The sequence below is a fragment of the Desmodus rotundus genome, chromosome 2 (genome assembly GCF_022682495.2).
Source record: "Desmodus rotundus isolate HL8 chromosome 2, HLdesRot8A.1, whole genome shotgun sequence".
NCBI lineage: Eukaryota > Metazoa > Chordata > Mammalia > Chiroptera > Phyllostomidae > Desmodus > Desmodus rotundus.
This window is the reverse complement of record NC_071388.1, coordinates 102,516,151-102,528,492: the sequence shown is the minus strand read 5'-3', so window position 1 is coordinate 102,528,492 and position 12,342 is coordinate 102,516,151. Positions and strand designations below refer to the sequence as shown.

At 38.1% G+C, this 12,342-nt stretch overlaps 1 protein-coding gene across 9 annotated transcripts in view; it reads left to right on the top strand.

The window, feature by feature from the left end:
• The window catches only part of ZNF148 (zinc finger protein 148), a 126,576-nt gene that overhangs the window by 66,423 nt on the left and 47,811 nt on the right, over positions 1–12,342 (top strand). For all 9 annotated transcript variants that reach the window (XM_045185947.3, XM_024577992.4, XM_053918477.2 and 6 more), the window contains one exon: positions 26–374. In XM_045185947.3, the coding sequence (XP_045041882.1) occupies positions 42–374 (333 nt within the window). In that variant the 5' untranslated portion in view covers positions 26–41. The remainder of the gene's footprint in view (positions 1–25; positions 375–12,342) is intronic.

Here is a 12,342-nt window from a genome sequence, read left to right as displayed (position 1 = left end):
TTGTTGCCAAACTTGGTCTTTCTAGGCAGTTATACTTAAGCATGAACATTGACGACAAACTGGAAGGATTATTTCTTAAATGTGGCGGCATAGACGAAATGCAGTCTTCCAGGGCAATGGTTGTAATGGGTGGAGTGTCTGGCCAGTCCACTGTGTCTGGGGACCTGCAGGAGTCGGTACTCCAAGATCGAAGTATGCCCCACCAGGAGATCCTTGCTGCAGATGAAGTGTTACAAGAAAGTGAGATGAGACAACAGGATATGATATCACATGACGAACTCATGGTCCATGAGGAGACCGTGAAAAATGATGAGGAGCAGATGGAAACACATGAAAGACTCCCTCAAGGACTACAGTATGCACTTAATGTCCCTGTAAGTAACTCCTTTATAAAATCTTAAACATATAATTAGGAACATAATTTTGTATTAAGTAATGCTACATGTTATTGAAGAAATTTCAGAAAATGATGGCTGAATAGATCAAATGGGTGTTTTAAATAGATACACCAAATAATGAGAAATTCTATTTGAAAAGGCAAAATTAAGTTTGTTATTACATACATTTTAGAAACTTATCTTTTTCAGGATAACATTTATTTCTTCAAGATTACTGTATGTTAAATTTTAACTGCTTAATTTTTAAAGATACTGTATTTTGTTTCAGCTTTTGTGTTTTTTAATGGGTAGAAAGATTGATGCTTGAGCATAATTAGAAAAAAGACATGCACTCAAGGGTTTTTCCTTCAAATTCTGTAACTCAGCAATTCCTGCCTTCTTTATTTTTTAAATTATCTTTTGAAAGTGTATCAGACCTTTAGTCTTCTCCATTTACCCCAGGTATCATGGCTTATAACCCAAGGTATTCTGTTGTAGATACCCATTTTTACCTGATAACCAGCAAAACCACAACCATGTCATCCTTTTGTATGCTTTCTGTGATACTAAACCTGGATTCCTTTCAGTACATTTAACATACTGTACTTTTCCTTTTGCTTCATGACCTCCATATATCCTGCTTATAATAGTCCCCTCAGCCACCCATACCCCTCCCTGTCTTTTAACCCAGTTAGTGCTTCTCTCCATCCCCCTGCCACTTCTCTCCAGTCTCCGTGCGTCCCTGCTTTAGGGGCTCGTGGTTGCTTGTTCATTGTTCTGCGTCTGTGATGGATTGTAGGCTGTACAAGAGCGTGAAGTTTGTCTCACTTTCCCTTATAGTCCAGTTATTGGCACATGGTGTGAATAAGTAGAAAACGGCTTATAGTTGTGTTCTAATACATGTGCTTACCAACTGTTACCTAGCCCCTTGCAGTAGCCTTTTCTTTTTTTAGCAGCTTCACATGATGGATTACATTAATTGATTTTTCCATGTTGAACCAGCCTTGCATACCTGGAATAAATTCCACTTGGTCGTGATGCATAATTCTTTTTATACATTATTGGATTCAATTTTCTAATATTTTGTAGAAATATATGGTCATGAGATATATTGGTCTAGTTTTCTTTTTTTGTAAATATCTTAATATCTCGGAGCACCTGATTTTGCTGTTAGAGCAATCCTGGGTTTATAATGAGTTAGTATTCCCTCTGCTTTTGTCTTCTGGAAGAGATTGTAGAAAATTGATACAATGTCTTCCTTAAATGTTTGGTAGAATTTACCAATGAATCCACATGGCCTGGTATTTTCTTTGTTGCAACGTTACTAATTACTGACTCGATTTCTTTTATAAATATAGGCCTATTCAGTCTTTTTTCTTGTGTGAGTTTTGGCAGGTTGTGTCTTACAAGAAATTGATCAGTTTCATCTAGGCTGTCGAATTTGTGGGCATAGAGTAGTTCACAGTAGTTCACAGTACTCCGTTGTCATCCTTTTACGCTCCGTGGAGTCTGGAGTGGTGGCATATTGTTTATATGTTGCCTTTTTTTTTCTTATCCTGTTTAGGGTCTTGCTGCCCTTTTTTAAACATAATTTTTAAGTGTAAATATTGTTAATTATATTGTTGTAAAACATTTCTAGAACTGTTTCCTCTTGTAAAACCGAAGCGCTATACCCATTGAACAACCATTTTCCATTTCCCCAGCAGAGGCTTACTGATTTCATTGATATTTAGAAAGAGCCAGCTTTCAATTTTTACTATTGATTTCCAGTTTTGAGTTTCATTGATTTGTGCTTTAATTTTTATTTCTTTCCTGTTGTTTTGGATTTAATTTGCTCTTTTTCTCCCTAGCTTTCTAGGGTGGAAGCTTAGAAGATTGATTTTAAATCTTCTTTCCTAATAGATGCAGTTAATGCTATAAATGTCCACACTGGCCAGGTAGCTCACTTGGTTAGAGCGTTGTCCTGATATGCCAAGTTTGCGGGTTCATTCCCTGGTCATGGCACATGTAAGAATCTACCAATGAAAGCATAAAATAAGCGGAACAACAAATTAGTGTTTCCCCCCTCCTTTCCTTATTCTCTCTCCCTCCTTTCTCCTCTCCTTCCCTCCCTCCCTTCATCTCTCTCTCTAAAATCAATAGAGTGAATTTCCCTCTAAGCATTGCTTTCACTGTGTTCCACAAATTTTGATAAGTTTTTTATTTTCATTTTGTTCTGTGTATCTTAATTTCTTGAGATTTTTTTAAAATTAAATTTCTTGGGGTGACATTGGTTAAAAAGATTACATAGGTTTCAAGTGTACATTCCTATGATATGTGATCTGTATATTGCATTGTGTGTTTACTACCCCAAATCACCATATATTTGACTTCAGTTACCTTTTACTACCTCTTTGCCACTCCCTCCCCCTTTGGTAACCACCATACTGTTGTCTATGTCTATGAGTGTATGTTTGTTTGTCGTGTTCAATTGTTTTCAGTTTTATATCTCACATAGAGTGAAAACGTATAGTTCTCGACTTTCTGTCTGACTTACTTTGCTCGGCATGATACTCTCAAGGTCCATGTTGTTGCTAATGGCAGTATTGCATCTTTTCTTCTTGCTGAGTAGTATTGCACAGTGTATGTGGGCCGCATCTTTATGCAGTCATCTATCAGAGGTCACTTTGGCTGTTTCCATGTCTTGGCCACTGTGAGTAATGCTACAGGGAACATAGGGGCACATCAATCTTTACGAATAAGTGTTTTCAAGTGTATTGGATAGATACCCAAAAGAGGGGGTGCCGGGTCATATGGTAACTCCATTCTTAACACTTTTGAGGAAACTCCATACTCTTTTCCTTAGTGGCTATACCAGTTTACATTCCCAGCAGCAGTCAGTGAGGGTTCCTTTTTCTCCACAACCTCTCCAACACTTTTTACCTGTTCTACTGTTGAGTATGGCCATTCTAACAGGTGTGAGGTGGTATCTCACTGTAGTTTTGATTTGCACTTCCCTAATAGTGAAGTTGTGATGCAGACACCAGATTGTGGCTGAGATGAGACAAATTCACACGGACTACTGAGTCCTGTGGAGGAAAAGGGACAACACAGCCACTCTCTCAAGAGAAAAGTGCCCCGACCCTTGCCTTGACAGGCTTTTATTGCTTTTCTGGGCACATTACATTGTGGATGATCCTCATTTGCTACGCACAGGTTCTCTTTAGGTGGTTACCTTTTACAGAAGACAAAGGAGAGGATGTTGCTAATTACATCAAAAAGGAAGGATATTTACAAATGTTAAGTGAAAAGTGGTTGAATTGGTTATACTCCTTCCTTGGAAGGTTTAGCATAGATTTTAGGAAGTTACTTTAAAGATGAGAAGTAAACATTTGCTGCCTCAATTCAGGTTGAGGGAGTTTCAGCAAAAAGCAAGTCTCAAAGCAGCCTAGGTACAATGCAGGCCCCATTCCCCATGGGAGAACCTATCCTTGGGCGTGGGTCCTGTGTGCTGGACCTCGCTTTCCACTGGTCTCTCTGAGTGGGAGCTGGGCCCACGCCACACAGAACGAACAGTCTCCTATAAAGTTGAGCATTTTTTCAGAGGAGATGGGGCACCTTCAGGATGGTATGGCCATAGACTTGAGGATTTTTTATATGCCTGCTGGCCATTTGTATTTATTCTTGGGAGAAGTGTCTGTTCAGGTCATCTCCCGAGTTTTTAATTGGATCGTCTGTTTGTTTGGTGTTGAGTCGTGTTAGTTCTTCATATATTTTGGCTCTTAACCCCTTGTTGGAGCTGTTGTTTGTAAATATCTTCTCCCATCCTGTTGATTGCCTTTTTGTTCTCAATAGTTTCTTTTCCCGTGCAGAAGCTTTTTATAGTTTGATATAGTCCCATTTATTTAGTTTTGCTTTTGCTTCCTTTGCCTTTGAGGTCAAATTAATAAAATCCTCTCCTGAGATTTTTTGTTTGATCATATGTTATTTAGAAGTGTGTTGTTTTATCTCCAAGTATTTTGGGATCTTCCAGCTGTTTTTCTGTTACTGATTTCTAGTTTCATTCACTGTGGTTTCAGAGCATATGTAGTGTGTTTTCTAGTCTCTCAGATGTGTTAGTGTGTGCTTTATGAATATAGTGAGTGCTCCCTGTGGTCGTGAGAAGAATGTGTGCTCACCTGTTGTTGGATGAATTAGTCTGTACATTAAAATAGCCTTTTTATTGGACTGACTGAAGCCTGAGCCTTGTTTAATCTATATTTCATATAGTTTCTGTAGCGATCTTTCAAAAACGAGAATTTTAATTCTAGCTCCCCTACTAAAACTACTTCAGAGATTTCTTGTTTCCCAACAGCTAAAATGTACCCTTTTATGTGGGCTGAAAGAGCCTTCAAATCAGGTCTCATCTTATCCAGCTCCTTACTTATTTATTCAAGCTCCTTTCCTCACCTCATCCTTTAAGCATATCAGATGACTGTAGTTGTCCAGGCCCACTGTTACTTTTCCTGTTACTCCTGTAGATGTTGCATGCACCTGTACTATTCTTTGTTTGACAGTGTACCGTTTTTCACTTTGCATAAATGAGAAAGTTTAAAAGCTTTCTTATGTGCATTTCATTATGGTAACTAACTTACTTTGCTTTTTTTTGCTTGCAAAAACTACATGAGGACTCTTTTCTGGAGCCTGTCTTTTAACTTTGTATTGTCAATACCTGGGCTATAGTAGGCAATTAAATATTTTTTGAGTGAAAATACATATATATTTTTTTAACTGGTGAAAAGTTTAAAGTGGAATGCTCTCAGATCCTGAGTTATACTTCAGACTTTTGACAACTGCATAAACTTGTATAACCCATAGCCCATCAAGCTATAGAGTATTTTCGTCATCTGAGAACATTTCTGTGTTTTATCCTGGTCAGTCCCCTCCACAGCAATTGTTTTGGTATTTTTTTCCACCACAGGTTAGAGTTGTCCCTTGAGAACTTCATGTAAATGGACTCATATAATTCCTGTTCTGGCTTCTTCTGCTCACATAATGTTTTTGCAGTTTATCCATGCTGGTTGAGTGTATCAGCAATTTCTTTTTAATGTTGATTAATACTGTATTGTTCTGTCCTAAATTTTGTTTGTTTATTTTTCTTTTTATGGCTATTTGTGTTAGTTTTCAAACTTTATGAAAAAACTGCTATGAACATTCTTGTACACGTCTTTTCTCATTTCTTTTGTGTTTTCATTTTGTTTGATTGACCTAATATCTACCTTTGCATTGGTATTACATGATCTTCATTGCTATATCTTTTATAGTAAATATCAAAATCAGGTAGTATAGTCCTCCAATTTTATTATTATTATTATTTTTTAATCCTCACATGAGGTTATGCTTACTGATTTTGGAGAGAGGGGGAGGGAGGGAGAGAAACATTGATATGGGAGAGAAGCATCGATTGGTTACTTCTCACATGGCGCCCCAACTAACCTGTGACGCAGGCATGTGCCCTGACCAAGAATTGAACCTGTGACCTTTCAGTTTACGGGACAGTGTTCTAACCAACTGAGCCGCGTCACCAGAGTTGGTTTTGTTATTCTTTTGCAAGATGGGTGTGACTATTCTAGGTCGTTTGCATTTTAATATGAAAATATATAGAATCAGCCTTTCAGTTTCCTTAGAACCAGCTAGGTTTTGATTGGGATTGCATTGATTCTATATATTGGCATGATTAAAGTCAACATTTAAACAGTGGCTTTCAGTCCATGGACATGATTTATCGTTACATTTATATAGGTTTTATTTAATTTATCTAAGCATTGTTTTGTAGTTTTCAGTGTAGAGTTATTAGATATGTTTTCTTAAATTTACCCCTAAGTATTATTTTGTTTTTTGGATACAATTATAAATGGCATTAAAAAACTTTAATGTCTAATTGTTTATAACTAGTATATAGAAATGCAGTTGCTTCTTTTTATATTTACTATGTATTCTGTGACCTTGTTACATGTACTTATTAGTTTTAGTAGTTACTTAGGTTTAATCATGGTCATAGTGCCTCATTATATTGTTGATATATTTTACATCTTCCTTTGTAATCTGTGTGTCTTTTACCTTTTCCTTCCTTGTAGCAATGACTAGGGCCTCCAGCGCGGTGTTGAATAGAAGTGGTACGACTAGACATCTTTCCCTTGTTCCTGGTCTTTCGGGGACTGCATTCAGTTTTTTATTGTTAAGAATTATTTTAGCTCTCGGTTTTTTATTGATGATCTTTATTAGATTGAATTTTTCTTTCTAGTTTGTCGAAAATTTAGATAATAAATGAATGGGTGTATGACTTCATCATTAAGTGCTTTCTCTCTGTTTATTAGATGATCATTTGATTTTTTTGCCTTATTATCTTAGTAGAGTGAATTACATTGATTTTCAAGTATTAAATCAACCTTGCATTCCTGGGATAAACTGATCTTGATCATTATATGTCGTCATTTTTTATTTTGTTGGGTTCAGTTTACTAATTTTTTCAAAGAATTTTTCTGTGTATGTTTATGAGGCATAATAGTTTTATTTTCCTGTAATATCTTTGTTTTCAGTTTACTGGCCTCAATATAAATGGCTTAAGAATATCTCATCCTCTGTTCTGAAAGCGTTTGTAACATCAGTATTATTTCTACCTTAGATACTTGATAGGTTTTTACCAGTAAAGGTAATCTGGGGCAGTGCTTTCTTTGTGGAAAAGTTTTTTTTTTAACTGCATCTTATATGCGGTAGCAGTTGTCCCAGTTTTTCCCCCATTGCCCCCCTCCACCCAGTACTCCCCATTCCCTCTGGCAAGCTCCCCCTTAGTTCATTTCAGTTTTTTATGCATTAAAAAACTGAAATGCATATAAGTTCTTTGGCTGCTCCATTTCCTATACTGTTCTTAATATCCCACTGTCTATTCTGTATTTACCAATTTGTATTTCTTAATCCCTGCATCTTTTCTCCCATTTTCTCCTCCTCCCCCTTCCGATAACCCTCCAAGTGATCTCTATATTTATGATTCAGTTTCTGTTCTGCTAGTTTGCTTTTTAGATTTAATTGTTCATAGTTGTGAATTTATTGCCAATTTAATGTTCATACTTTTTATCTTCTTTTTCTTAAGTAAGTCCATTTAACATTCCATATAATAATGGCTTGGTGATAATGAACTCCTGTAGCTTTACCTTGTCTGGGAAGCACTTTATCTGCCCTTCCATTCTAAATGATAGCTTTGCTGGATAGAGTAATTTATGTTGTAGGTCCTTGCTTTGCATCACTTTGAATACTTCTTGCCAATCCCTTCTAGCCTGAAAAGTTTCTTTTGAGAAATCAGCTGACAGTCCTGTGGGAACTCCTTGGTAGTTAACTCTCTGCTTTTCTCTTGCTCCTTAGTATTTTCTATTTTTAACCTTTGACATTTTAATTATGATGTGTCTTGGTGTGGTCCTCTTTGGGTCCATCTTGTTTGGGACTCTGTGCTTCCTGGACTTTTATGTCTATTTCCTTCACCAAATTAGGAAAGTTTTCTTTTATTATTTTTTCAAATAAGTTTTCAGTTTCTTTCTCTTCTTCTACCAGCACCCTTATGATTCAGGTTGGTACGTTTGAAGTTGTCCCAGAGGCTCCTTACCCTATCCTTGTTTTTTCTTCTTGCTGTTCTGATTCAATGTCTGTTTCTTCTTTATGTTCCAAATCATTGATTTGATTCTTGGCTTCATCCACTCCACTGTTGATTCCTTGTAAATTTCTCTTGACTTCACTTAGGTAGCCTTCATGTCTACCTGGGTCTTTTTGATACTGTTTCAGTGCCCAGTGAGTTCCTTGAGCATCCTAATAACCAGTGTTTTCAACTCTGCATGGGATACATTGCTTATCTCCATTTTTTAAGTTTTTTTTCAGGAGTTTTCATCTTTTCTTTCATTTGAGCCATATTTCTTTGTCTCCTCATTTTGGCAGCCTCCCAGTGTTATTTTCTATGTATTAGGTAGAGTTGCTTTGATTCAGTCTTAGGAGCCTGGTCTAATTTAGAAAAGCATACTGTAAGTTGGCTGGGGCAGAGCCTTAGGTATTCGCCAGGGTGGGGCAACCCACTTTGCTGCGTTGTGGTGCAGTATGTGGGGGAGGGGTCAGAGAGGGAACAATGCCAGCTTGCTCGGTTCTCTGCCGACTTTCAGTCACTTCCACTGCTACACACAGCAAATTGGGCCCTTCTGGTGCTGATTCCCAGGTGGGTGGGCTTGTGTATGATTTAGGACCCTGAGGGTCTCTCCAGTGAACTCTACTGCGAGGCTGGGAGTTTATCCCACGGCTGCAACCCCCAAAGGGTTTTACAGCCAGAGGTTTTGAGGCTTCTTTTCCCACGCTGGAACCCTGGGTTGAGTGGTCTTTCTCACTCCCCAGTGGTCCCTCCCGGTTTATCTGCACACAAGTGTGTGACTGCCAGCCTCCTCACCTGCCAGGTCCTCCAACTGCTACCTTGCTGTGTGTCCTCTTTGCCCTTCCTACCTGTCTGGATGAATGTTTCTTCCTTAACTCCTCAGTTGTTGGACTTCAATATAGTTCGGTTTTCTGGCAGTTCTGATTGTGTTTTGTTTTTAAATTGTTGTCCTTTTTTTGGTTGTGTGAGGAGGCAAAGTGTATGTACCTGTGCCTTCATCTTGGCTGGGTCTTTGTGCTTGCTTTTTCACCTGTGAATTCATTAGAATTGTTTTACTCAATTTCTGAATATTTTGATATTTTCCAGATATCTTTTTGTCATTGATATTTAATCATTGTATGAGAGAATTATACATTGTATAATTTCAGTATTTTTAAATTTATTGAGACTTGTATTAGGGCCCAATATATGATTAGTATTACAAATTAATTATGAAATTAATGTATGAATATTAATTTTTAAGCCTCACCCACGGATATATTTATTGATTTTTTTGTTTGTTTTTAGAGAGAGAGGAAGGGGGGAGAGGGTGAGAGAAACATTGATGTAAGAGAGAAACATCGGTCAGTTGCCTCTCATACGCACCCCAACCAGGGTTCGAACCCACAACATTTTTTGGTGTATGGGATGACACTCCAACCAACTTAGCCACCTGGCCAGGACAGTGAATATTCTTTTTTCTTCTTTCTTTTTTTTTTTTTTTGTAAGATTTTATTTATTTATTTTTAGAGAGGGGAAGGAAGGGAGAAAGAGGGAGAGAAATATCAATGTGTGGTTGCATCTCACATGCCCCCTACTGGAGATCTGGCCCACAACACAGGCATGTGCCCTGACTGGGAATTGAACTGAAAACCCTTTGGTTCCTAGGCTGGCATTAAGTCCACTGAGCCACACCAGCCAGGGCAGTATTCTTTATTTATTTGAAAAGAATGTGCATTCTGGCTTCCCTTGGGTTGGTTATTTTGTAAATCAAGTAGGTCAAATTGACTGGTTGTGTTCTTCAACTCAATGTCCTTATTTGTTTTCTTTCTTTCTTTTCCTTTTATTGAACTTATTGGGGTGACACTGGTTTTCAAAATTACACAAGTTTCAGGCGCACAGTTCTACAACACATCATCTATATACTGTATTGGGTGTTTATCACCCCAAGTCAAGTCTTCGTCCATCACCATTTATTCTCCCAATACCCTCCTTAACTTCCTTCCACTCCCTTCTCCTGGCAGTCACCAAGCTGTTGTCCATGTCCATGAGGTCTCTCCCTTTATTTGTCTTTTTTGTTCGATCCCTCCACACATGCCCTTACCGAGCACCCAACTCCCCCCGTGGATGTCTGCACATTCTCCATCTATGAGTCTCTTTCTTTTGCCTGTTAGTTCAATTTGTTCATTAGATTCCACATATAAGTGAAATCATATGGTATATGTCTTTCTCTGGCTGGCTCATTTCCCATAGCCTAATGTTCTCCAGGTCCATCCATGCTGTCATAAAGGGTAAAATTTCCATCTTTTTTTTACAGCCAACTAGTATTCCACTGCCTTACTTGTTTTCCAACAATTAAAGTTTGTTTGCAGAAAGACCCAGTTTAAATTTGCTGTTGCATTCATTGTCATGTCTCTTCAGTTTTCTTAGTCTGAGTTAGTTTTTTATTGTTGTAATACTTGAAAATTAGCAGCCATTTATTTTGTAGAATGTTTCTCAATTTATCTGATATTCCGTTTTAATAAGATTTAAGTTAAAATCTTTGGCAGGGATATCGCAAAAAGTGATGCAGTGTTCTCTCCCATTGCACTCTAACATGTGACACATGTCTTATTTGGGCTGCTCTGATGGTGGTTTACTTTAATCAGTTGATTAAGGTGATATCTGCCCGATTTTCCCACTGTAAAGTTAATCTCATTCCTCATCACACTTTTTAATTTATTCATTTATTTATTTGTGTGAACATGGACTTAGTTTTATTTTATTCCCTGGGTTAAAATCTATATTATTATATTAATGCTTGGTTTAAGATTAGGCCAGTTGGAGCCTCTTCAGCCTGGCTTCTGTGTTCTTTCATGTGCTCTATTAATCTTTGAGTACTTACGTGCTTCTGTCACAGGGTTTCTATGCTTATGTGTATTTTTTCCTGGCTTTTTTTGCGGGGCAGGGGGGGCTTCAACCCTGGAATCAGTCATTTCTCTGAGGAGCTTTTTTAGTTCATTTTGGTGGAGAATGGTTTTTAGAAGCCTAAGTCTGAGTTCTCAGTGTGCTGCTTATTGCTTTTGGGGTATAGCTTCTCCCTGGCCCATCAGTGGACAAAGCCAGAGAATATATGTATGTATATAATTATAGGCATTTATATGTGTTTATGTACACCATTTGATATCTATAATTACCTCCATATCTATCAGTATTAAAAACCATGAGTTCACACTGATAACCTCCAGTCAGAGTCCATTACCACAGAGTAAATTTTAGTTTTCTCACTTCCATATTTTATAACTCCCTTCTTAGTGAAAAACCTGACTTTTGATATCTTTAATATATTTACTTACTTGATCTGGCCCTCACTACTTCCTTCCCATGCAGATGCCCTCTTCACTGCCCAGGTCCCTACACTCCATGGTGGAGCATGCCACCCCTTGTCCCCTGCATAGTTGCCTTTCTCCCCTTGCATGTAGCCAGCCCACTTTATACACTGTGCTGGTCCATGCCCACTCTTTTGATATTTTCCTCACCTTACTTAGCTTCTGAACCTTGTTCCAGTCTGTCCTTCCCTCATAACATGGACCCTTATGCTCCTAGGGCTCTGACACTTCATGCTGAGTTGCCCTTGTATGAAGAGAACCTTCTCACTCTGCTTGCACTCTTGACATCTTGCTTTGGGCAGCCCTGCCATGCAGATGCCCTGTTTATCTTGTCTGGAATCCGATACCGTGTTTTGCTCCAGCTTACGGCTTCAGCAGTGAGTGGTTCATAAAGACTAAATGAATAAAAATGCTGTAGAGAGATCCCATGTACTCTTTGCCCAGTTTCCCTTAGTGGTTACATTTTATATGACTATAGTGCAATCTCAGAATCAGGAAGTTGACATGGCTATAATATGTCCAATTTTCTATACTTTATTGCACATGCGGGTGTGTGTAACCGCCACAGCAATCAAGACACAGAGCCCACTCATCACAGTGAGTGTCTTCCGTGTGCTGTCCCTTTGTAGTCACACCTCTTTCCCCCACCATTCCTGACCCTTGGCTTGCTAGCCCTAATTTCCCATCTCTATGACTTAGGCATTTTGAGAATGTTGTTATATCAGTGGAATCCTATAGTATTTGCCCTTTTGAGGTTAACTTTTTTCACTTAACATAATGCCCATGAGAGCCATCCGAATTGTTGTGTATTAATCATTTGTTCCTTTTTACTACAGAATGGTATTCCATGGTGTGGATGAACCACATTTTAACCATTCCCTCATTGAAGGACATTTTAGTTGTTTCCACATTTTGGCTATTACAAATAAAGCTACTATGAACATTCACGTGTAGGTTATAGATGTTCATATCTCCA